Source organism: Podarcis muralis, chromosome 3, assembly GCF_964188315.1.
Source record: "Podarcis muralis chromosome 3, rPodMur119.hap1.1, whole genome shotgun sequence".
NCBI classification, from domain to species: Eukaryota; Metazoa; Chordata; class Lepidosauria; order Squamata; family Lacertidae; genus Podarcis; species Podarcis muralis.
Window position 1 is genome coordinate 106,582,423 of NC_135657.1, and position 26,148 is coordinate 106,608,570.

At 44.1% G+C, this 26,148-nt stretch overlaps 2 protein-coding genes across 3 annotated transcripts; one reads left to right on the forward strand and one right to left on the reverse strand.

Moving 5' to 3' along the window:
* Nucleotides 1-2,838: 2,838 nt before the first annotated feature.
* THAP5 (THAP domain containing 5) lies at nucleotides 2,839-8,984 on the reverse strand. Of its 2 annotated transcripts, none has more exons than XM_028722237.2 (3): nucleotides 8,792-8,984; nucleotides 5,296-5,485; nucleotides 2,839-3,873 (listed from the first exon to the last, which is right to left on the reverse strand). In XM_028722237.2, the coding sequence occupies exons 1-3, from the start codon at nucleotides 8,872-8,874 to the stop codon at nucleotides 2,866-2,868; spliced, it is 1,281 nt and encodes a 426-aa protein (XP_028578070.2). In that variant the 5' UTR covers nucleotides 8,875-8,984; the 3' UTR covers nucleotides 2,839-2,865. The 2 variants fall into 2 exon arrangements, with proteins under 2 accessions (XP_028578070.2, XP_028578069.2); XM_028722236.2 differs by having other exon boundaries at nucleotides 5,296-5,488.
* Nucleotides 8,985-9,147: 163 nt separating this feature from the next.
* On the forward strand, nucleotides 9,148-19,942 carry DNAJB9 (DnaJ heat shock protein family (Hsp40) member B9). Its single transcript, XM_028722240.2, has 3 exons — nucleotides 9,148-9,288; nucleotides 16,191-16,417; nucleotides 18,814-19,942. Exons 2-3 carry the CDS (start codon nucleotides 16,201-16,203, stop codon nucleotides 19,248-19,250), a joined length of 654 nt encoding a protein of 217 aa, XP_028578073.2. The 5' UTR covers nucleotides 9,148-9,288; nucleotides 16,191-16,200; the 3' UTR covers nucleotides 19,251-19,942.
* The last annotated feature ends 6,206 nt before the right edge of the window (nucleotides 19,943-26,148 follow it).

Below are 26,148 nucleotides of genomic sequence, written 5' to 3' on the forward strand. Positions count from 1 at the left end.
TCACGTTAATAATGTGCATTGCACAGAAAACAAAACTTCCCACTGCATCTTTAAATTGTTTGTTTTTGCTGTGAAATTGCATAGGAATATTTTATGTGAAGCAATTCATGAACGCAATAAAATAAAAACTGGAAGCGTGCCTGGTTTTGTGTAATCCAAAGCTCACACCACTTACTGTTCCTTATTCATTTACACAAATTTTGGCACAGGGTTCATCCACCTGGCGGTAACTTGTGAAAAATGCCGATTTGTGGAATTAGAATTCATATCGTATCAATATTTAGGTGTTCAGTCAAAATCCGGTTGTATAGAATTGCCTGTAGCTAGATTGATGGGGACAGGGGCATATAAAAAGCATCTTAGCTGGATATTCCCCATCAGTACAGAGCTGCATGTGGATCCTGATCAGGCCCCATAATCCATATATGGAACCAGCTCCCTATTGTGGCTGGAAACTCCATCAGCTCTCCCTTTGAATTTGGGTTCCCCTTTCCTTGCACTTCCTGCCTTGCTTTATCACCTTTCCTTTCCAGCTTGCTCTTTCTTCACTTTTTATCCCTTCCTGCTCCCTTATTCCCACTTCTCCAACTGCAGCTCATCTCACAAAGGTCTTGGAGCATAATAATAATAATAATAATAATAATAATAATAATAATAATAATAATAATTTATTATTTGTACCCCGCCCATCTGGCTGGGTTTCCCCAGCCACTCTGGGCGGCTTCCAACAAAGATGAAAAATACACAAAAATGTCACATATTAAAAACTTCCCTGAACAGATGTCTTCTGAATGTCAGGTAGTTGTTTATCGCTTTGACATCTGATGGGAGGGCGTTCCACAGGGCGGGCGCCACTACCGAGAAGGCCCTCTGCCTGGTTCCCTGTAACTTGGCCTCTCGCAGTGAGGGAACCGCCAGAAGGCCCTCGGAACTGGACCTCAGTGTCCGGGCAGAACGATGGGGAAGGAGACGCTCCTTCAGATATACTGGACCGAGGCCGTTTAGGGCTTTAAAGGTCAGCACCAACACTTTGAATTGTGCTCGGAAACGTACTGGGAGCCAATGTAGGTCTTTCAAGACCGGTGTTATATGGTCTCAGCGGCCGCTCCCAGTCACCAGTCTAGCTGCCGCATTCTGGATTAGTTGTAGTTTCCGGGTCAACTTCAAAGGTAGCCCCACGTAGAGCGCATTGCAGTAGTCCAAGCGGGAGATAACCAGAGCATGCACCACTCTGGCGAGACAGTCTGCAGGCAGATAGGGTCTCAGCCTACGTACCAGATGGAGCTGGTAAACAGCTGCCCTGGATACAGATTTGACCTGTGCCTCCATGGACAGCTGTGAGTCCAAAATGACTCCCAGGCTGCGCACCTGGTCCTTCAGGGGCACAGTTACCCCATTCAGGACCAAGGAATCCTCCACACCTGCCTGCCTCCTGTCCCCCAAAAACAGTACTTCTGTCTTGTCAGGATTCAACCTCAATCTGTTAGCCGCCATCCATCCTCCTCCAGACACTCACACAGGACCTTCACCGCCTTCACTGGTTCTGACTTAAAAGAGAGGTAGAGCATTGTGTGTTAAAGCCAATTGTCCAACAAAAAACTTATGATCATGGATAATACTGATGCATCTTGAGAGGGACCATATCCCTATCAAAGAAATGGGGTAGCCTACAGCTTATTGGGGGATGGGGCGGGGCTCATAAAAGCCACTCCCTCAGTCTTCACGCTGCTTATGCAACTCGGTGTTGAATAAGAAACAAAATGTAGAGTTAACTGTAATTCAGTGGCAAAGTATCTCTACAGAGTATCTCCCTTTCCAGGATCTGGTAGGAAACTAATTCATTACCACCTTCCATGGTCAATTTATCCAACTGAAAAGAAAGAGGAAGTACCATATTTTTCGCTCTATAAGACGCACCAGACCACAAGACACACCTAGTTTTTGGAGGAGGAAAACAAGAAAAAAATATTCTGAATCCCAGAAGCCAGAACAGCAAGAGGGATTGCCGCACAGCAAAAGCAGCGATCCCTCTTGCTGTTCTGGGATAGCTGTGCAGCCTGCATTCGCTCCATAAGATGCACACATTTCCCCTTACTTTTTAAGAGGGGAAAAGTGAATCTTATAGAGCAAAAAATACGGTAATTGGAACACCATGTTAGGAAGATATTAGAAATTACAGTATTACAGTGGTTTAATCAACAATTCAGTTAAACCACTGGAGCTATTTTTCCCCCGGTACTGGGGCAAGTGGAGGTATTCCACTCATATTTCAAAGAAAAACACTATGGCCTTGAGCCTAACCCATCTTATTTCAATAAAATCCCTTTTATTTCCATACAGCAACTCAATCTGTCCCTCTCTCCTGAACAAAGTAAGTGGAAACCAAGATCTATTGAATCTTAATGTAGGCTGCAATTCTATGTGCACCTCTTAATGTAGGCTGCAATTCTATGTGCACCTCCCATGGAATACATTTACTACCGAGTAGACCAAAGAAGCTGTAACTTTTAAATTAAAGATGCTCGAGGGACATTTTTGCTTTTTAGAAAGTTAAGGCTACCCCTATACACTTACTTGGGCCTAAGCATAAAAAACTCACTGAAAATACATTCAAATAAGCCTGCAAATCTCAAGCTTCACTGCTAAGCCTAACTCTTTGATTAAGCCATATCAAATAACTTATTTCAGTGCAATCATGAAATAAAATACAAGGATTCTCCTTTATGAATAACCCGGCTATTGCACCTTTAAGAAACTTGAGCATTTGATAAATGCCATTAAATAGTACCCTTAAAAATGAATGACGGAATCAATCATCTTCAAAGTACAAAGTAGTAATCAGTTGTAACAATCAGTGCAAAACCTTTATTGTATCATAGTAACTTCAAATGTTGTGAAACAGTTTTCTACAATCTTGAGTTTTTCTTCAGAGAGCAGATTTTCCTGCTTTAGTTTTGCGATAAGCGCTTCTAAGGATTTGAGCCTGTTTAAGGTTTTTCTCTCCTGGATTTCTAAAAGTGCTATTTTGGAGTGCAGCTTTGTAATTTTCTGCCAGAGTTGTTCCCTGTCAGAGTCTTGCCTGCAATATGAATGCTCAGTCTGCAGAACATCAATTCCACTGTAACTGGCAATACATGCAGATGTTTCAGTTCCTATGTTTATTAATTCCTGTTCTGCTGGTAGAAATGAACCCTCTAACAGCAAGGGAGTTCTTGAACCCTCAGAAGGAACTATAATGGTGATAACAGAATCTTTATTACCATTCAGCTGTTCTAATGCTTGTGAAACAGTGTGGAGCAACACAGTGTTTTCATCAGTTTCTTGCAATTCCACTGAACAGCTTGCAATGGGAAAGTCCAGTTGATCAGATGGAAGGTCATTAATTGGTACAGTGGTATTGTTTAATTCTGGAGATGAACCCAAGTGTTCAAGATGTGTCGGTGGAACTGTGACTTTGGAATCTGAAAGGCGCTCAAGACATGAATGAAGATCATGAACTGAAGTTTGCAAAATTGTGGTTGTGCTACTGAAGATGTTATCTAAAGAGTTATTAAAACTACAATTTTCTGGGAAGCTGTAATTGTGGGCTGTTGAATTCTGCACATCAGCTGGCATTAAGACTGGGCTGGTTTGCTCTGTATTCTGTGTAACAGACTTAATTAGACAGGAAACATCATCTTCTACTGTGTTCTTAAGCAGTCCTTTCTTTTCTGGAGACTTGCTTAAAGTTGTACAAAGTGCTTTTCTATATAGGCTTTCTTCAACGATATTTTTCTTTGGTGAAGCAAGTTTAAGAGATGCAGTTGCTACACTCATATCCCTTTGTTTGACATCCATTTTTTCTTGTTTTCTTTTCTGGGAAAATCCTTTTTCCTAAAGAAGAGAAAATAATTGATTTTATTAAAGTTGTTACAACACATTGCATGGTGGTTCCCTCTCCTATATTGTATTACAACATAATCCTATGCATGTTTTCTCAGATGCAAGTCCAACTGTGGTCAGTGAGGGCTTACTCCACAGTAAGTGAGCACAGGACTGCAACCTGAAATATTATTCCATAGTCCCACCATTCAAAATAAATTTGACGCTTGCACACCAGCCTTGTGCAGGTCTACAATCTTGTCCCTGACATCCTTGGACAGTTATTTGGTCTTGGTCATGGTGGCTACTTTGGAATCTGCTAGATTGATTGCTTCTGTTGACAGGTGTCTTTTGTACAGGTACTGTAACAAACTGGGATTACAGGTAAGACCTCTCCCTTACAGCAGGTGCTTCTAATCTCAGTTCGTTACATACAGTGAAGATACCAGGTAGCCTGACAGCTGGCTGGTTGGTAGGGGATCAAATACTTATTTCACTCATTATAATGCACATCAATCTCTGACTTTTCTGGGTTTCTGGGGGTTTTCCTGTTGTTAATAAGGTAGGTAAACCTACCATTAAAATTATGGACTGGTCATTTCTTCGTCAGAGGGCAAACGGGCAAATTTAGCAGGGGATCAAATACTTTCCCCCCCTCACTGTAAACCCAGAATAGAGGGATGCGGGTGGCGCTGTGGTCTAAACCACTGAGCCTAGGGCTTGCCGACCAGAAGGTTGGCGGTTCGAATCCCTGTGATGGGGTGAGCTCCCGTTGTTTGGTCCCAGCTCCTGCCCACCTAGCAGTTCGAAAGCACACCAAAGGGCAAGTAGATAAATAGGTACTGCTCCGGTGGGAAGGTAAATGGCATTTCCGTGCGCTGCTCTGGTTCGCCAGAAGCAGCTTAGTCATGCTGGCTACATGACCTGGAAGCTGTCTGTGGACAAATGCCGGCTCCCTCGGCCCATAGAGCGAGATGAGCATGCAATCCCAGAGTCGTCTGCGACCGGACCTAACAGTCAGGGGTACCTTTACCTTTTAAACCCAGAATGTTTGGGTACAACAGTACAAACCTTTCACAGAAGCCCATTTTGGTATATAGCAGTATAATTAGTTTATTATTACGTTTAGGAAAAAAAAAAAACAAGTCCCATGATGTTCAGCAAAGCACCCTCCACTCTTGTTTTGGAGGGAAGAAGACACGGTATCTCCTTCCTCCCACCTAGTCCTTCGCAGGCATATGTTTACTTGGGGTTTTAAACAAATATTAAACGGTAGTCCTGCCCCCTAATCAATTCAGGGGCAGGTGGCCCCTGAGCTGGCATCATCCAGCGGTCTCAGAACAGAGCCAGAGGGTGGATCAAGAGGGTGCGGGTTGTGCACATCCTTACTCTGTATTACACAGTTTGTTTCTAATTTGAAATTCTTTGTTTTACCTGATTAACAGATGATGAAAAAATAGTCGGCACTGCTGTCGTTTTCAAATATCGAATGCCCCATCGTACATCAAGAGAATCTGGCGTAAAATGGTCACTGCAGAGAACCTGGTGCTTGCTGGGAGTCCAAGTGTCGCGTTTCATATTCCGTAACCATTTCTCTAATCTTTCTTTATCATGAAGAGGAAATCTGCTTTAAAAGATTTTTACAAGAACAGTATGTTACGCTTCAAGTAAAATTCTTACCTGCAACCTTTTAGACTTTATGTGCAAAAGTATTCATTTACGTTTCTTACAAAACATATTGATACTGGAGATACTTCACAAGAACGAGAGCTCTGGATAAATTATATGATTTGAATAATGCATCAGCCAGTGGCATAACATCACAATTCAGCCAGTGGCATAACATCACAATTCAAAGTGCTAGCACTGACACATAAATCCTAAATGGCTTAGGATTTGGGTATGTCAGGGACTGATTTTCCCAATGAAACTGCTGCTTCATTAAGATCTGCTTTGGAGCTCCCTCCATGGGTCCCTTCAGACAAGAGGCAGGTGATGATTGGAGACAGCTGAAAATCTTCAACTTCCCACGCTTTTAAGGTCAATATCACAGACTCAAATTTTATTTATTTGTGCTGCTGCTATTTTGATAAACTTCACAACAGATATAGCTTGTTTGTGTAGGGAACTTCTCTGGAAACTTTGCTCTGAAGAGCAGGATGTCAAACAAATGCTAGGCATTCATACTGTGTGCATTCACAATAGTATCACACAGTATGCTGCTTGTAAAAAGCATTGATTATATTTTGAAATGGGCTTACGTGGCCTTTTCACACAGCAGCAGGTATAGTCCTCCAGACCTAGATCTTGGCTAGCAGGTCCTGCCTCTGTTTCCTCATTTAGGTCTGGACTACACTATGATGTTTCTCTGCTAGTTTGTACCTTGTTAACCAAGCTGTATGTAGCCCCCTTAGAGACACCATTCTTACTGGACCCAGCCAATCTTAAAGTTAACTATCAGGCAAGCTGCAGAGAAGAGGATGAAATACATTACTTTCTGAAAACCTACCCTTTTTGAATGGATGTGTGTAAAGTGCCGAGTATTTATTTATTTTGGCCAATTTATTATAGCATTTAGAACAATTATAATTTAAGTAAATTGATACAATGCAGCATTGCACAGCAACGGGGGTGTGAAAGGTCCTGTATTTACCGTATTTTTCGCTCTATAACACGCACCTGACCATAACACGCACATCGTTTTTAGAGGAGGAAAACAAGGGAAAAAACATTCTGAATGAAACAGTGGATGTATCATTTTTGTGCTTCATGCTGTGGCCACAGACATGTGATCTGATGGTGAATTTGGGGTGACCCAATGCAAAGATCCTGAGAATCCCTGTGGATCCATGCTTTGTAACCACGTTTTTGCACCATTGCAGCCCCAGGCAACAGTGGGTGCGTGCTTTTTTTGGTGCAGGCTGTAGCCATGGACATGCTATGTGATCTGATGGTGAATTTGGGGTGACCCAATGCAAAGATCCTGAGGATCCATGTGGATCCATGCTTTTTAACCACGTGTTTGCACCATTGCAGCCCCAGGCAACAGTGGGTGCGTGATTTTTTTGGTGCAGGCTGTAGCCATGGACATGCTATGTGATCTGATGGTGAATTTGGGGTGACCCAATGCAAAGATCCTGAGGATCCATGTGGATCCATGCTTTTTAACCACGTTTTTGCACTATTGCTGCCCCAGGCAACAGTGGGTGCGTGATTTTTGGGGGGCAGGCTGTAGCTATGGACATGCTATGTGATCTGATGGTGAATTTGGGGTGACCCAATGCAAAGATCCTGAGGATCCATGTGGATCCATGCTTTGTAACTACATTTTAAGTGGGGAGCGAAGGAAAAACAAAGAAGGGACATGAGAGGGGTGTGCAGAGAAGCAGCTGGCTAAGAATGCTGGAGAGGGATTTAACGGGTGGGAGGCAAAAGTTCCCCCCCAAGCCAGCCATCTCTCTCTCTCTCTCTCTCTCTCTCTCTCTCTCCCTCTCCCTCCCCCCCTCTCCCTCCCCCACTCTCTCTCCCTCTCCCCCAGCAGTACCGGAGCACAGAGACGACACTTTCCCCTCTGCTTGCCTGGAGGGGAGGGGCTTTCCCTGCTCTTTGTTCCGTTTGAGCAAACACAGCAACTAAACAGAGGAGGGTGGGCAGTAAGACCCTGAGGCAGAATGCAGGAAAGCTGCCACTTCCTCTTTTCAGGTTTCCCTTCTCCATGACTCACGATTTGACTTTTGCTTGATTTTTTGGCTCCAGGGACCACACATTCGCTCCATAACACGCACAGACATTTCCCCTTCCTTTTTAGGAGAAAAAATCTGCGTGTTATAGAGGGAAAAATACGGTAAGTACCGAGTAGCCAAGCACAGACAGATTCACATGTGCATATTACCGGTCTACCAGATATATGCGCTTACATGAATCTGCCAAATGACTGCTACCCTTTCAACACAAAAGTTTCGGTGGACTCCCACTTTCTCCATTCCTTTACTTCCCAGTCCATATTTACATATCGTCAGTGCTTTTTTCCCTAAACAAATGTTTAGGGGTACTCTCACTTTGATTCAAGAAAAACCACCATTTTATAGTCCAAATCAGGAAAACAAATACAGTAAAAGGACAAAAATTCCCAAAATGTTTAGGGGTATGCGTACCCCTTTGTCCTCCCAGAAAAAAGCACTGCATGTCGTTGGATTGCAATAAACCTCAGACCAGTTTACAAAAGGACCAACAACACCCCACACAATCCATTACAATTATCCATAAAAGACAATTAAAGGCAGATTAAAACACATTAACATCTACATGTCTCTGTACAAATTCCAGAGGGGGCTTCCTGTTGGGCTGCAATGTAACGGATATGGATTGCTCTGAAGTCAGTTTTTAGTGACAGCTGATCCATGGCCATTTGATGTACCTTTGGGGACTATTAATTTGTTCATTATCCTGGAAGAACTGTACTGTCTGCTGCTGTGCTCGGAGCACCTTATTGCGACTTTTGGAGCAGCCATCATCTCACGTCTGTAGGATATTGACTTGGAAAGGCATTCTGCCTCCATTTCAGTGATCTTTGACAGTGACTTACCATTCCTGTTCACGGAACATTTATTTGATTCTTATTAGTTTGTGACTCCATGTGCATATTATATGTCTTCTGTTTATGAATTCTGAAACAGTATAGTGTTATAAAAATACTGTTGGTATATTATTAGCCAACGTGTTGCTTGATGTTGTTCAGAGCGTTCTGTTCTGCAACACAGGGGATTTTCTTTGGTGTCGTTTCAGCACCAGCTGAAAAGGAAAAATCGCCTCGTATTTTGCCACAACCCACTCTCCTTCCCCTCCGCTTCATGACACCACCCACTTCCCAGCTCAGCTGGCGGGTCGGAGATCGGGCAGCCCGTCCCTTCAGCCTCCCCTTGGTACTCACGGGTAGAAGCTGAGCTTCCGCTGGTCCCGGGCGCTCTGCCCCGCTCGGTTCCGGCAACAGGTAGCAGCGCAGTACCGAGGCATTGCTCCCCACCCCCCTCCCCGAGCCTCCCGGGTGCCAGCTTCGCAACAAAAAAACAACAACGAGCAGCAGCCTCCCAACCCTCCTCTGGCTTCCGCTTCCGGAAGCTGCTTCCGGCTTCCGGCCCCTCGGCTCCGGAAGCCGGGCGCCGGCCAATCGCTGAGTCACCCCGAAGCGGAGCCACAACAGCCTCCTTCCACGTGCGCCGAAAGCGGGCGCGCCGCGTCAGCCGCCCGCGGGCGGCCAATCAGGGAGCGCTTCGTGGTGGTAGGAGCGGCCCCGCCCCTCCGTCCTGGCGACGCTCCTCTGGGCCGAGGCTATAAAAAGGGGAGGGCGAGAGGCGGGAAGGAGCGGTCCGGAGAAGGGGCAGCGGTGCGTCGAGGGGAGAGCGCCTGGGAGTGTGTATGTGGGAGCCGGTGAGTGGGGCGGCGGCGACGCAGTGGGGAAGCCTTAGCTGTTGCTCCCGTGAAGGTGGGGTGGGGTGAGAACTCCCTCGTGGCTTCCTTATAATCTCCCTTGCCCCCCTTTGAACCTCCCTCTTCGCCCCACTTTTGCTTCCCTTTTAAACCCCGCTTTAACACTCCCCTTTTAACTCCTTGCCCCCTTCTAACCTCCTTCCCTTCCCCCTTCTAGCCTCCTTTCGACTCCCTTTTAACCTTCTTTGCCCCCCTTTTAATCCTCCCTTTGCCCCACTTTTGCTTCCCTTTAAACCCCACTTTAACACTCCTTCCTCCCCTTTCAACCCCCTGCCCCATTTTAACCTCCTAACCCCCCTTTGCCCCCTTTTGCTTCCCTTTAAACCCCATTTTAACACAGGTTTCTCCCCTTTTAACCCCTGCCCCATTTTAACCCCCTCCCCCCATTTAATCTCCCTTTGCCCCACTTTTAAACCCCACTTTAACACACCTTCTTCCCTTTTAACATCCCTTTTAAACCCCACTTTAACTCTCCTTCCTCCCCTTTTCACCCCTGTCCCATTTTAACCTCCTTTCCTCCCCCCCCCCCTTAACATCACTTTGCCCCATTTCATCTCCTCTCTGCTCCCTCAGAGGTGGGAAAAACCTAAATGGTTATGAGTTGGCGGGATGGGGGTTCCTTCCCTCCACCCACCAAGTCTCCGTAGCTGTGAGATCGGTTGTTAAAGGTTTGGGAGGTTTTTTTTATGCATCAGGAATAAGGCCTGTGTAGTGTTTTCTATTTCTCTCCCCAAGTATGTCTTAACCTCGCCCGTCACCTCAAGTTCTTTTTAGGATGGCTAACAGGATCAAAGTTTTTCCTTTCTCTCCCTCTCAACTCCCTCCCTTTCCTCACAACAGTCCTGTGAGATAGATGAGGGGCAGAGAGAGAGAGAGGTGTCCAAGGTCAGGGTCATACCTGAGTTGAGCTCTGGACTTTAATTTTCATTTTTGTATGGTTTGCATTTGTAAACCACCTGTTCCCATTTTATTCTCACAACAACCCTGTGAGGTAGGTTTGGCTGAGAAGTGGTGACTGGCGGCCCAAGGCCACCCAGTGAGCTACATGGCTAAGTGAGGGATTTGAACCCTAGTCTCCTAGGGGGTCTTCTAGCTGTGCAGACCTCTATGGTATTTCCTCCTCTTCTTTACCGTATTTTTTGCACCATAGGACGCAAATGAATGAAGAGCAAATGTATGTGCGTCCTATGGAACGAAGACAGCATAGCCCCGTGACCCTCTGCCGGCTGGAGAGGTGACGTGCGGCTATGGCAGGAGTCTCTCTGCTGCGCGCCTTTGCGCTGCTCCCCGACCTGCTCTTTGGGGCTGGTGGTGGGCTTCCCCCCACCAGCCCCAAAGAGCAGGTCAAAATGAACCTGAAGCCTGGAGAGCGAGAGGGGTCGGTGCGCACGGACCCCTCTCGCTCTCCAGGCTTCCAAGGTAGCCACCTGAAGGCGACTGAACGCACCTTAAACGGCACCTTGTTTTAGAGGGGGAAAACAAGATGGGGGAAATTCTCCCCTTCTCTGCGCAGCGCCTCCTGCCGCTTCGCTGAAGGGGCGCTGGGCAGAGAGGGGGGATTTTTTTCCCTTGTTCTCCCCCCTCTAAAACAAGGTGCGTCCTATTGTCCGGTGCGTCCTTTGGTGCGAAAAATACGGTAATTCTAATGTCGGCTGCAGTTAACCTGGGGGGGGGGGGGAAGAGTGTTTCACTCATAAGGCATGTTCATCTATTGTGACATTGTGTAGGGTTGCCATATTTCAATAAGTGAAAATTTGGACACATTTTGTTTTGTTTTTTTAGTTTTGCCCGTAGTTGCTGAAAAATGATGTTTTTGAGCTATTTAAGGAAATTTACCAAAATCTTGACTTCTGGCATGGATTGTCCGGATTTCTCCAGGCATTTCAGCGATTTCCGCCTGGACACTGTTTACAACTGCTGTATTCCAGCTATGTCCGGGAAATTCCAGGCGTATGGCAACCCTTATGTTGTACAAACCAAATCCAAATTAAGCTGCAGTGGGCGAGGTGGTGATATAAACTAAGTGGGGGTTGAGCTTGCTTATGCTGAGGGAGGAAAACTGTCATTAAAAAACACACCAGCTAGAAATAAGAAACCAGGAGAAAAGCTGGAGCTAGATCCTTTTGGAAGGAGGTGAGCTGTGTTCCAGCTACACTGCATGCTAATAAGATAGATGTGAGTTTAAGTGCTTACAAAGGGTGGTGTTCCAGACTGCTATTTCTCTCCCTGTAAATATATCTGAATACAGGTTGCATTAGCTCAGCTGTGAGTACAAGGCATTCAGCATATGAATGCATCACCTAAAATAATTAAGATTTTAAACTGGCAATTTAAGTTACAAAGGAGAGGCTTGTCCTGAACTAGAGTTAAATTAAACTGGTTATCTTCACCCTTTTCAGTCCCAGGACACACTTGACACACTCATTGAAGACCAGTGGACTAAACCACGGTTCCCAGTCCTTGCATGTAGTATAGCTTGGAGAGGGCGAGTGCGAAGTTCTAGCCTTGTAGCTTATGCCCAAGTCCTAGTACAGTGGTACCTCAGGTTAAGTACTTAATTCGTTCCGGAGGTCCGTACTTAACCTGGAGCACCACTTTAGCTAATGGGGTCTCCTGCTGCCACGCCGCCAGAGCCAGATTTCTGTTCTCATCCTGAAGCAAAGTTCTTAACCTGAAGCACTATTTCTGGGTTAGCGGAGTCTGTAACCTGAAACGTATGTAACCTGAGGTACCACTGTACAGGTGTGGGGAATCTTTTGCTGAACTACAACTCCCATCAGTCCTTGCAAGAATGGCTGTTGGCTAGGGACTATAGGAGTTGTAGTTCAGCAACATCTGGAAGGCCAAAGGTTCCCCACACTTGCTCTCATTCGAACAAACCACAATTAAACCTTGGTTTGATCTCCTTAACTAGAGTTAGACTGGTTTGTATGACACAGTAAGCCAAAATATGCCGTACCATGAACATGTGGTCTCCAGGAGAGGTTTGGTTTGTTCCTCCCTAGTTGTTATTTTTAATCCTGCACTGTAGTTAGTTAACACCTTTACTTGCTAACTATCAGCTGTAGCCAAGGTGCATTCATGCAGTCCTGGTAAGCCATAGTTTGGTTTCCCATGTTGTTACAAACCAGTCCAATACAGCTTAGTAAAAAGTGAAAGCAGAAGCTCCTCCTCCCCTTCCCACCTCACACAAAAGGAATTTTTCACTGCTTGTTGATAATTAAAATTGTGGTGCCTATTGTCTTAATTGTGCCAATACATTTCCCCCCTGACTTCCAGTTCTCAGACAAGATAGTTAGCAGTTCTTTCTAGCTTACCCTGAAGGTTATTCAGCCTTTACCTGAACCTGGCCACACCATAATCTGAATTATTCTTACAATATTATGCCCAAACCCTTCACTTCTTATTCCCATCAGTGTTTCATTCTCATCACTACTTACAATATGATAATCGTTACGATAATCTTTATTGTCATTGTCCCATACAGAACAATGAAATTGAAAAAAATCTACATCAGACATTCAGAAACCAACAAGCCTGCTATCCCAGCCTGGTTAACCCCCTAAAACTCTGATACCCAATCAATCAAACAAACAAACTCCCACAGAGACTACCTTACACTGTGTTTAAAACCAAAATCGCATGCAAACTGGGATGTTGTGTAGTTACTATTTTTATTTTATTAATTATAAAATTTGTATACCACCATATACTCACAGGTCCCAGGGTGGTTCACAGAATAAAACCATGATATAAAAACACAGAATACATAATCAAAATAGAAAGAACAATTGTTACTTTCATTTTTATGTTGAACAGCACAATTTAGTTTTGAAAGCAAAGTACAGTGGTACCTCGGGTTACATACGCTTCAGGTTACATATGCTTCAGGTTACAGACTCCGCTAACCCAGAAATAGTACCTCGGGTTAAGAACTTTGCTTCAGAATGAGAACAGAAATCGTGCAGTGGTGGCGCGGCAGCGGCGGGAGGTCCCATTAGCTAAAGTGGTGCTTCAGATTAAGAACACTTTCAGGTTAAGTACAGACCTCGGGAACGAATTAAGTACTTAACCCGAGGTACCGCTGTACAAACTTTAATAGAACAGGCTGTTTTATCCTTAGGGCTATATTATTTCATTTCTCTGTGCGTATATGTTTAGAGCTTGTCCCTAAACAACCCTAGAGAGCCTTGGTAGAAGGAAGGAGGGGCAAGATGAAAATGAAGGAAGGAGGGTTTGGGAGAATGTAACATATGTAAGAGTGTAGATAAAGAACAACTTGTTTGTGTCCAAGTCTTGCCTGCTGTGGTCTCATTACCAGGAATAAGATGCAAAACAGGCATGTATAGACACGTATAATAATTTGCATATGTATCAAAAACGGTATTAGTGTACACATTGAAATTGTAATTGCCCATGTTAGGAAGTGATAAATGTCAGTATGTGTGTTGACAACTGCAGGGAACAGAATTTTCAATTGGGAATTGGTAGTTAAGAAGTGCATTTCTGCATTATCAATTTTATTTATTTATTATTATAGCCTGCAATATCCCATGGGCTCAGAGTAGCTCATAGCCATTTCATCAGCATCTTTCTTTGTCCCCAAAGGGCTTGAAGTAAGCATTAGGTTTTGATGGCTGAGGAAACAAAGGCAGTCACACTAAGAATAATACATTACTTCCACTTGCTATCACTGTTGCTCCCCGTGCCCTAAAATAAAAAAGCTTGCACTTATTTCCATTCACTGCCACCTCTCCATTCTCATGCCAAAAATACACAGCTAAATGTGCGGGGGGGACGGGGACCTGTTGAACTGCCCCCACTCCTGCAGTTCTTTTTAAGGGATGTATTTAGTCTTTAGCAATCCTGTTATGAAAAGGGAACGGCTGAAGTACAGGTAACTTGCAACTTACATTTAACTTGTGCACGTTAAGGGCCCCCAGGAAGAAAAGACTTTGGAAACCCCCCCCCAAACGTAAACCCAACGTATGTTGAGAGTCGCCTGGAAACACAGCAGGTGGAAGGAATGCTACAATTTATTTTGATTGCTTTTATTTTGCACAGGTCAGGCAGTGTTTTTGCAACAAAGGAGAAGCCTGATTATAAAGCCAACCTCTGCAAAATGGCCCAAACTTTATCCATTGCTTCTGACATTACTGAAAAAATAAGGTAACACCAGGTTACCTTAGTGTACAGATACACAGACATGCACATTTGCCCTTTCTTGGGTGGTTTTAGCCATTACAAATGTGAGTAGGCATCTTTAGAAACGCGTGCATGCATATTGTGTATTTCTGCACATATGCACACACAGAGTTCAGAAACTGTAAACCTTACAAGGTTACCTAATGTTTCCTTGATACTGCTGATGTTCTTGAAAATTTAATATTTGTAGGGAGACATTTTAAGCAGGCCTGAAAAGCCCAACATGGACTAATTCAGCATTGCCCTGCTGTGGTGCTTGTTGATGATTGTAGATCTTTAATGGCAGAAATTTGAGAATACAGTGGTGCCTCGCAAGACGAAAAGAATCCGTTCCGCGATTCTTTTCGTCTAGCGGTTTTTTCGTCTTGCGAAGCAACCCCATTAGCGGCTAAGCGGATTAGCGCTATTAGCGATTTAGCGCTATTAGCGGGCTTAGCGGCTAAGCTGTTAAAAGGCTATTAACGGCTTAGCGGCTTTGAAATGGGGGGAAGCGGGGGGGGGAATTGGCGAGACTCACAAGACGTTTTCGTCTTGCGAAGCAAGCCCATAGGGAAATTCGTCTTGCGAAGCGCCTCCGCAACGGAAAACCCTTTCATCTTGCGGGTTTTTCGTCTTGCGAGGCATTCGTCTTGCGGGGCACCACTGTAGATCCTAAACCCTTGTTTGGTGGAAACCATAAATACATATAGAAATGTGGCTCTGATCCAACCAAAGTGAAGTACTTACCTCTCTTTGATTCCAATAGCAGCAATCTAAGGGAAGCATTCAGAGGCACGCTCTTCTGATTATTCCATTGGTGCAAGTGTTTTGGCTTGCCTGATGAAATGATTCCCTCTCCTCCCACCACAGGATATTCCAGGGGTTCTGGTGACACATCCCAAGCCAATTTGGGGGGCAAAGGAGGGGGGACCTCCATTGTGGAAGTGGAAGTTGTTGCACAGGGTTTCCGCTGGTGGGACGCATTCATTTAATCCTACCCTAAGCATTTGGCATAATATTTAAAGAATGCGTGTACAGTGGAACCCCGGGTTGCGAATGTGATCCGTGCAGGAGGCATGTTCGCAACCCGAAGCACCGCGTCTGCGCACTCGCGTGTTGCAATTAGGTGATTCTGTGCATGCGCAAAGCGTCAAAACCCGGAAGTAACCTGTTCCGTTACTTCTGGGTTCGGCACGGTGCGCAACCCAGAAACGCATAACCTGAAGTGTCTGTAACCCGAGGTACCACTGTATATTAAAAACTGTAAAAATAAATAGACTGCACAGTTTAAACCTTTTGTGTGATATTTGGTATTTGAAGTAGATTCATTGAAAGCAATGGACTCGAAGTAATTTGTTTTCCCTGGGTCTATTTTGAATATAACTTAGGTTTACATCACACCTTGCTCGGAAAATGCCTTAAAAAATAATGATCCATCTTTTAGTAGCTAGGAGTAAGTATAAATTATTCTGAAGGAAAACTACTAATATCCATGGTGAAAGGAAATATATTAGCTGCAGCCGTGAACTGTTAATGCCTGAGAAGTTGGTGCAAAACTAAAAATATAGCTTCAAAATTACTTTCCTTAAAAAAAGGTAAATAATTCACTAGTGAGATGCTTTGTTGCCAAAGGCTAATCATGTTGTTTTCCCCCACAGGAATATTGCAATGGCTACCACACAGGCTGTCTTTATATTTGCACTCTGCATTTTAATGATAACAGAATTAATCCTGGCTGCTGAAAGTTATTATGACATCCTAGGTGTTCCCAAGACTGCATCCGATCGCCAAATCAAGAAGGCGTTTCACAAACTAGCAATGAAATACCACCCAGACAAAAATAAGAGTCCTGGAGCGGAAGCAAAATTCAGGGAAATTGCAGAAGGCAAGTAGAATCCTATTCTATTTTACTAAACACACATTGACCTGATATTTCTTGATCTCCACTTTGCATGGAGATGAGTAAAGCTAGATATATTTGGTTGAATCCAACTAAATCATTGCACACAGGGAGCAATAGAACTTTCTATCCCTCCCATCCACTGCCTCCAAATTTGCTCCGGAAGACTGAGGGAATCCTCGTTGCAGCTTCCTGGGGAGAAGAGATAGAGAAATGCTGTTGCGCTCACAGAAGTCACTCTGCATGTGCACTGATTTAGTAGGATGCAAACATTTAATCCTGCTTTGGGTAAAAAAAGAGAAAACTTGCATTTTTCAAAAATTAATGAAACTTATCTGCTTGTGTAGGAGTCCTGTGTATTCCTTGGAGCACAAAAGGAACTAGTACTAGAAGAATCTTAATTTTATATTCCAGGGATTAAAGAGTCATCTGGCCATAATAACCCTTTTAGCTATCTTTGGAAACTGTTGCACACAGGCACAACTTTATTTATTGTAAATATTTATACTCTGACTTCTAGGAGAGTGTAGTTTCCAGCAACTACACCTCCTAAATTGTAACTAAAAATAGTTACAGTTGAAACTCAAATTGAACTAATAAGCGGATTTTGGTTTCACTTAATTTCTATCTTCGGCCTGCGTGAGACAAATCAATCCAGGGAGACTTTAGCATAAAAGATCCAGAGAGGCTCAAAAACATATTTTTTAAAAAAGTTTTATGTGATCCTTGATAAAGCAGAATTTGCAAGTGGATTAAAAAAACAAAAAGTTGTTGCAGAGCACTTAGGGAGGCTCTTCTACGAGCCCTGTATCTTTACAGGCCATTCTGTGCATGCCCCCTCAGAAGTAAGTCCCACTGAGTTCAGGGATGCTTACTCTCACATAAGTATTTGTAAAACAGTTCGCCCAAGTCATGTCCTTGGGTGAGTTGTTGACATTTTGTCAGAATTCTAAATTCAAAAGAATGAGGAACTGATCTGGAAAGGTTCGGTGGTAGAACACATACTTTGTTTGCAAGAAGTCTTGGGTTCCATCTCTGCATAAGTCTGGGACCTAGGAGTGCCACTGCTTGTTAGTGTACTGAGCTGTATGGATCAGTTGTCTGACTTTGTGGAGTGTGTTCTATCTGTGACCTAGTATCAACAGTAATGTAGCAGTTCTTCAGCATTTTGAAAGCTCAAAAACTTCCTCAGTCCTGCACAAGTGCTGCACAAATTGTGAGTGTCTCCGCCCCCAGAGGGTTCGGTTGGGCCCTTATACCTCTAGTATGCTTAGGACTAACACAGGAACACCACAGGGATGCGTACTCAGTCCGCTCCTTTATATTCTCTACATGTACGATTGTGTCGCTGCTCACCCTAGTAATAGGGTTGTCAAATTTGCAGATGACACAACCGTGATTGGGCTCATCTCTGAAAGGGAGGGTGAAACGGACTATAGAGATGAGGTGGAGCGGCTGACAGAGTGGTGCAGAGCTAACAACTTGCTCATAAATACAAGGAAGACAAAGGAGCTTGTGGTGGACTTCAGGAGACAGAAGAGCAATGTCCAGCCACTTTTGCTTGATGGGGTCTGTGTGGAGAGGGTAACAACGTTCAGATTTTTGGGCATTGAATTACAAGAGGATCTGTCCTGGAGTGTCAACACAAGGGGGCTTGTGAAGAAGGCGCAGCAGAGACTGTACTTTTTGAGAATTCTAAGGAAAAACCATCTTCCGCAGAAACTGCTGCTTGCCTTCTATCACTGTGCCATTGAGAGCGTGCTCACCTATGGCTTATGTGTGTGGTATGGAAGCTGTACTACCCGGGACAGGTTGGGGTTGTGCAGAGTTGTTAAGGCAGCAGAGAGCATTGTTGGCTGCCCACTCTCCACCTTAGAGCAGATTTATGCCACAAGGTGCCATAGGAAGGCACTGGACATAGTAAAAGATCCATCGCATCCTGGTCACTGTCTCTTCGAGCTCCTGCCGTCGGGACGGAGATACAGGACGATGAAGACAAGAACAAGCCGTCTTAAGAACAGCTTCTTCTCCAGAGCGATCTCGGCCCTGAATGGGAAGCCTGGACTTTGAAAGTCATCTAATCTTCCTTGCTGTTTTATACTGTATTGTTTTAATTAGTGTTTTTATAGTTGATTTGATTTTGTGTGGAGTGCCCTACCTGGGTGGATGGAGCAGCCAAGTAATTTCGTTGTCCCCGAGAGGGGGCAATGACAATAAAGATATTATTATTATTATTATTATTATTATTATTATTATTATTATTATTACACGAGAACCTTGAACTATATGTCATGCATGCAGAGTATATTCACTTCTACTGAGCTAAAACTGTTCTCTCTCTGAGCATGTGCTAAACTTTCTCTTGCATTGCTCTTTAACAGCATATGAAACGTTGTCGGATGAAAACAAACGTAGGGAATACGACCAGTTTGGCCATGCTGAAGGACGAAGCAGCAATGGAAATACTTTCCAGCAGCCTTTTAACTTCAATTTTGATGACTTGTTTAAAGACTTTGACTTCTTTGGCCAAAACCACAACACACAGTCAAAGAAACATTTCGAAAGTCATTTTCGGAGCCATCAGCATGCTCACAGCAGGCAAAGACGTTCTTTCCCAGAATTTTCCTTCGGAGGGGGACTGTTTGATGACATGTTTGAAGATATGGAAAAAATGTTTTCATTTAATGGGTTTGAGAACACACACCGACACACAATGCAGACTGAAAATAAATTCCATGGATCTAGTAAGCACTGCAGAACTGTCACACAACGTCGAGGAAACATGGTTACTACATTCACAGACTGTTCTGGACAGTAATACCTGGGCGTTTCCTCTCTGCCCCGCCCTTAACTTTTCTTTCTTTCTATCCTTTGCTGCTGAATTACAGAGGTTCTTCTGTGAACTGTGTGAGATTTATTGTTTAATCAGAGTACTTTAACTGCTGAAATAAGCTGTAGCTAAACTGTTAACTATTACCCAGAACTGCAACAAAGCAAGATGAGACGATGTTGACCTTATTTAATTGGTTACATAGAATGTGCATGTGGGGGGAAATCTCCATATGACAGTGTTAGGGTCTATTTTTAATAACATAGAAGCAGGTTAACAGATTACCTCACTAGTGCCGAGTTAGTGGTACAATAAACATTATTATTGTCAGATTTCTATTTCTATAAAGTGTTATCCTGTTGAGTGATTGTGTGATCTTATGTTTTTAATTAGTTTGCCTACTCCAAACCTGAGTTATTAGTAGTCACTTTAAAATACCATGAAACATTAAATTTGACTTTTTTAGGTGACGTGTGACAAGTGTTGAGCAAAATTGACCTTGCAGCTCTTATTGTTAGGCCCTGAGCACAGAAGGTTGGGAAGCATTATCAGCGACGATCATGGCCAGCATCTGCGGTTGGCTTTGTCACTGTTAGCCAGTTGTGAGTTTCATTGAATTGCCTCAGTACTAGTGTAACAAACTACTGTTTTACCTGTACCGCATAAAACAGAACACTTGACTTGTCTCTTTTTTTAACCTAGTGCGTATGTTAATATGAAAGGTGGGGGGGGGGAATCTTTCTCTTGTTATGACTTAAAGGCTGAGGTATAGCTAGCCCTTCCTTTAATCTGTGTTTCTGTGTATGTATATTATTTCCCCCTTTTGCCTTCAGTCAACAAAGTCGAGTTAGTTCCATATTTACGTATTGCTTCACGCATCCAAGGGCACTCCAAAGCAATTTACCATAATAAAATACAGTAGCCATAAGAAATACAGTGGTACCTCGGGTTACATTCGCTTCAGGTTACATACGCTTCAGGTTACAGACTCCGCTAACCCAGAAATATTACCTCAGGTTAAGTACTTTGCTTTAGGATGAGAACAGAAATTGTGCTTCGGCGGCGCGGCAGCAGCAGCATTAGGCCCCATTAGCTAAAGTGGTGTTTCAGGTTAAGAACGGACCTCTGGAACGAATTAAGTACTTAACCTGAGGTACCGCTGTATACCAAAACAGCACAAATGTAAAATGTTAAGTGCTCATCAAAAGGAAATCACATAAACATTGCTGGGAGAATAAAGCCATATTTGCCCTTGGTGTCAGAAACTTGACAAGTTGCACCAGACCAGTTTGAGAGCATTCTATAAATGGGCCCATCAACAGAAATGGGCCACTCTCTCGTTAACACCCTCAGTACATTAATTGAAAGGGAACACACAGAAAGACCTCAGGTGTTGATGTGCGGTAATCTGTTGACCTGAGGAAAGTGGGTTCATGATGCATTGTAGGTTGAAACTAGCACTTTGAATTGGGCTCAGAAATACATTGGCAGAACTAGAATTTTATATTCAGATCTCCACCTCCTGTTCAGTAGTCTGGCTACTGTGTTTTGTAATGGCAGCAGGAAGTTTTGGTATACCCACCATTGGCACTCCTCCATACCACACCCACATGGTGAGCCGGCTAAATAATTGTGTAGCTACATTGAGTTGGGATAGGTACCATTGCATATACAATTCAATGGGGAGAACTTCTGTATCTCCTCACTTCAATGCAAAATGCAGTATTTTTCAACAGCCAATGGCATGCATTCAGTTTCTGAATTATGTGCAGAGATACCTATAGATGTACAGAAGTGTGATGGAAGTGCAAGCAACCTTTGAATATAGACCCATGAGTTGTGTAGGTACTGGAGTTGTGGATGTCTTTAGTGAGGACCGTCCTGTGTAAAAAGTGAAAAGCTGCTACATTTTTAAAAGTTACAGCTCATGCAGTAAGCAGTGGTCTTCAGCTGGTGGGTCATGACCTCATCCAAGATGGGTCACAATAGAAGCACCACCACCATGCAAATATATGGCAAAAGATTCAGAAAGGGTTCCCATGTTAGGGTTAATAGTGCCTCTGAAAAGGTTGAAAATACCTGCATTGGAGAACTTAGCTAGGAAAATAGGTTCACTGCAACAATGGCAATGGGTATAAATCAATATTCCAGAAGTTCTGTAAAAGTACACACCCTTATGTTTGGTATCAACTTGATTCTTGCACTCAGAGTTGAAGACAAAGCATGTGGTATTTATAGTTAACACATTTTGTCAGCAATTGCATTTAATGTTGCTTTCATTTGTTTATGTTCTGCACTCATATTTTTAAACTCAAAACATGGACGTGAGTCCATTTGCAACAAGGACCTGCAGCAACAATCGGAAGCAAATGAGGTGAGGCAAAGCTGTCCACCAGGGTCACTCCTATTTCCCTGGACAAGGCAGTGGTGAGTTTGGTATTGTGTGAATGCCCCAGTAGAGGCTTTCTAGCAGACCTGCTTGTGCACCTGCGCAGGTAAGCTGCAGTGACCTGTGGCAAGAAGGCAGCTCTGCCTCACCACACTGGCCACTACTTGCAATAGCGGAATGGGTCAAAGTGCCTTGCAACTACTTAACAGGTGAACATGTTTTTAACAATACAGAGTTCTACTGTGAGCCTCTTGCCAGAGTGGATATTCCTTATGCAGGCAACCACTTGTTAAAGGACCAGTTCCTGCAAGACTACCTCCCTGGTGGTCTTCGGTGGGCATTTATGAAACGTGTATTCAACAGAGGAAAAGCGCTTAAGTGCCCAGCTTAAGTAGCTTAAACAGCTGCCCAATTCTGGGTGTCTAGAACAAGTTGTAGCCACCTTGTCTTAAAATAAGGTAAAGGGACCCCTGACCATTAGGTCCAGTCGTGGCCGACTCTGGGGTTGCGGCGCTCATCTCGCTTTATTGGCCAAGGGAGCCGGCATACAGCTTCCGGGTCATGTGGCCAGCATGACTAAGCCGCTTCTGGTGAACCAGAGCAGCGCACGGAAACGCCGTTTACCTTCCTGCTGGAGTGGTACCTATTTATCTACTTGCACTTTGATGTGCTTTCGAACTGCTAGGTTGGCAGGAGCAGGGACCGAGCAACAGGAGCTCACCCTGTCACGGGGATTCGACCCGCCAACCTTCTGATCAGCAAGTCCTAGGCTCTGTGGGTTAACCCACAGCACCACCTGCGTCCCTTTTGTCTTAAATACATGTCACTGAAACACAGCAAGCCTCTGCAAGTCCCTTACATGGATCATGCCACTCAGTAATCTGTTCCTGCTGCAAATATCACACAGGTTTACAGGCAAAGACATAAAAGGCCAAGAGTAACGTACTTGAAATTACAATCTTGAGAGTTGAGAAAATGTTTGGATTTCCCAGCCCAACCCTTCAGAGATTCTTATCAGAATCGAGGAAAAATAGTTGCATTAAACATAGGGTCTGAACAGCTCCCCTGTGGTCAGCTTTTCATTCTGTGATAGTATAAGTTTTTCAGTATAGGGGTTTTCTTTTGTTTTCTCATAGAATGCCATAGCATTAAGAATAATGAATACTCACACTTCCCTTTTGTTTCCCTGTTCTCTGCAGCAGCAAATGAGGTTGTAGAATAAAGTGGATCGCATCCATGAAGCTATGTGCATCTTTGCACTAGTTTTGTGTGTTTTTTAAAGGCCTCTTCTCTCCACTCCCTCTTTTGCTCCTTTTCTATTTGGAAAACAACATCCAAGCAACAACAGAATATGAATATTAATTTTCTAGCTTCTTGCCCCTTAGACTTTCAATTATTGTTCTGTTACAATTGCTTAATTGGTAGTCCATAGGGAGAGGGGAAAAAACCACCCTAAGATTCCATAACTAATTATAGAATTGAGGGCATTCTCCTTGTGATTTTAAATTAAAATGCTGAGCTTCTGAGGTCTAGGCAAAGACAAAGCGAGCTATTTAATTGCATGTAATAATTTTCATCTAAGAATGGAGTTTTGTGCCACCGTGCTTGTGGCTTGGAAATAATTGTAGTGATGTTCTTCCTCAAAACACTTCACTATATACAGAGAGAATTGGTTTTTAGTAGCTAAGAGCTTCAAGTATTCCTAACAAAAGACAAAAAAAAATACTCATACTAGAGAATTCCAGTTCTGCTTGATCCAAGAGGCTTTTTGCAGGTGCTCAACATATAAGGAAAGGCGCATTTCTGATTGGCACAACTTTATACATGCCTTGCTGCATAACTTGATGTTCAGTTATGAAACGTTTGTTTTTATGTAAACCACTTAAAGATTTAAACTATATTGCTCGGCATGGATTGATAGAGTGAATGAAGGCTTAAAGGGCTTTTTAATAGAGTACAGAAATGAATAGCTTTTTAAGTAAATGCCTAATACGTAAAGGAGATGGGTTTAGAGTGGAATGAGATGATGAAAACTGAAGGTAGACCTTTCAATTGTATAGAAGAGGATTTTGAGAGAAGAGTTTGTCATGCATGCATAATGAAAAATGCCCCTGCAGAAATTCCCTCTCTGAGCCAATTATTAAGATTCAGGAGCTATGTCCTCCTGTATATCATCATTCCCCTAGAATGATGGGAGAACATGGCCTTTTAAATTGTCACTGAAGAAGTCTGGATTTCTGATAAATCTTAAACCTGCCTTTGTTACCTGTGTCTCTTCCTTCAGACAGGCACCATCAGCATGATATCACAATAGCCAATCTCTCTCCTTCAGTCTGGCAGCATCATCATGAGGTCACAATGGCCAGTCTCTCTCCTTTAAACTGGCAGCATCCACATGAGAGTGTTATGTACTGAAGTTCTCACCCTGGGCCAGCAGGGGGATACTGTAGATAGTTATGCAAATGGAGGATCGAAAGTGACGTTCAGTGATTGGATAGTTTTAGAAAGTTGTTACAGTAACAAGGTACTGGAACTCTATATAAGCAGGCTGACTGAGCCCTTCAGTTCAGTTCAGTTCTGGCCTCAGAATAAAGAAGAGCTGTTTGAAGAATCGCTGTGTCATCTGATATGTTCGCCCACAACTTAACAGAGAGCATAATGATGTTTCAAGGCAGGCAGATTCATCACCTCTCTTGCTGAAGCCAGATAGCAGCAGCAACATGTGGACAAAAGTCTCTCTCTATCAACACAATGATACCAGTAGAAATCGGAGTGTGTGACACAGTATTTTCCTCAATGAGGTAGAATCATAGAATCATAGAGTTGGAATAGACCACAAGGGCCATCGAGTCCAACCCCCTGCCAAGCAGGAAACACCATCAGAGCACTCCTGACATGGTTGTCAAGCCTCTGCTTAAAGACCTCCAAAGAAGGAGACTCCACCACACTCCTTGGCAGCAAATTCCACTGTCCAACAGCTCTTACTGTCAGGAAGTTCTTCCTAATGTTTAGGTGGAATCTTTCTTGTAGTTTGGATCCATTGCTCCGTGTCCACTTCTCTGGAGCAGCAGAAAACAACCTTTCTCCCTCCTCTATATACTTGAACATGGCTATCATATCACCCCTTAACCTCCTCTTCTCCAGGCTAAACATGCCCAGCTCCCTTAGCCGTTCCTCATAAGGCATCGTTTCCAGACCTTTGACCATTTTGGTTGCCCTCCTCTGGACATGTTCCTGTATAGGTGAGCCTATACAGGAGCAGGCGATCACAACATCGGGGGTGGGGTGCTCACGCATATAGTATGCCAAGTGGCTTGCAAGTGTCTTTCTCGCTGCAGTGGGGAGCAACTCTCCAGGTATTACACAGCTTGGACAGCGATTACCCAGGGTAGATGGTCGCAAGAGGAAGCAGACATAGTGGAGGCAGGCAGAGGACTGCTAGCAGCTCTTGAGATACAACAGAGCAAAAACTTGCAGACTGAAGCTGTTTGCCGTTTGAGAGACTGATGGGCAGAAGAACAGCAGGAACTGGCAGAACATAGGGGCAATCTAGGTTTAAAGACACCTTAACTTTGTGGCAGACAAATCAAGAGCCAGCTCTCACCCCATGTCCCTCACATTCAGAGGAAGCTGGTCCATGAGGGCACTGCTCACCAACCTGTGTGCCCTTAGCTGGTCCCCACTTGACCGCCTTCTTTCTTACAACCAGTCAAGGGGTGAGTCTGTCTGTCATTGGCTGTGACTGTTGGTCTCCTTGCCTACTGATCTACCTCCTCCTCCTTCAGCGATCACTCATAGCCAAGTAAGATTGTCTTCCATGAACGCAGTCATGGAGGCCAGTTCTGGATCCACGCATTCTTCCACAGGGTGGCCATAGGTTTCTGAGTGGGAGTTGATCACAGTGATGATTTGCCAAACATGCCTTCCCCTTAGCTTATTTCTCCCTGAGATCGCCCTGAGATCGTGCTTCTTCAAAGTCCATGATGCCTTTAAAGGTAAAGGGGCCCCTGACCATGAGGTCCAGTCGTGGCCGACTCTGGGGTTGCGGTGCTCATCTTGCTTTATTGAGCCGGCGTACAGCTTCTGGGTCATGTGGCCAGCATGACTAATCCGCTTCTGGCGAACCAGAGCAGCACACGGAAATGCCGTTTACCTTCCCACTGGAGCGGTACCTATTTATCTACTTGCACTTTGACGTGCTTTTGAACTGCTAGGTTGGCAGGAGCAGGGACCGAGTAACAGGAGCTCACGCCGTTGGGGGGATTCGCACCACCGACCTTCTGATTGGCAAGTCCTAGGCTCTGTGGTTTAACCCACAGTGCCACCAGCATCCCAATGATGCCTTTGGTAGAAACTATTCTCCAACTTGTGCACACCCCAGAGGGCACCAGCTACCACAGCTGACATATTCCCAGGGTCACAATTTCTAACCTCATAAAAGTCAACAAATACGATTAGGTGCACTTTGTTTTCTTTAATAATTTTGCTTCTTTAAAT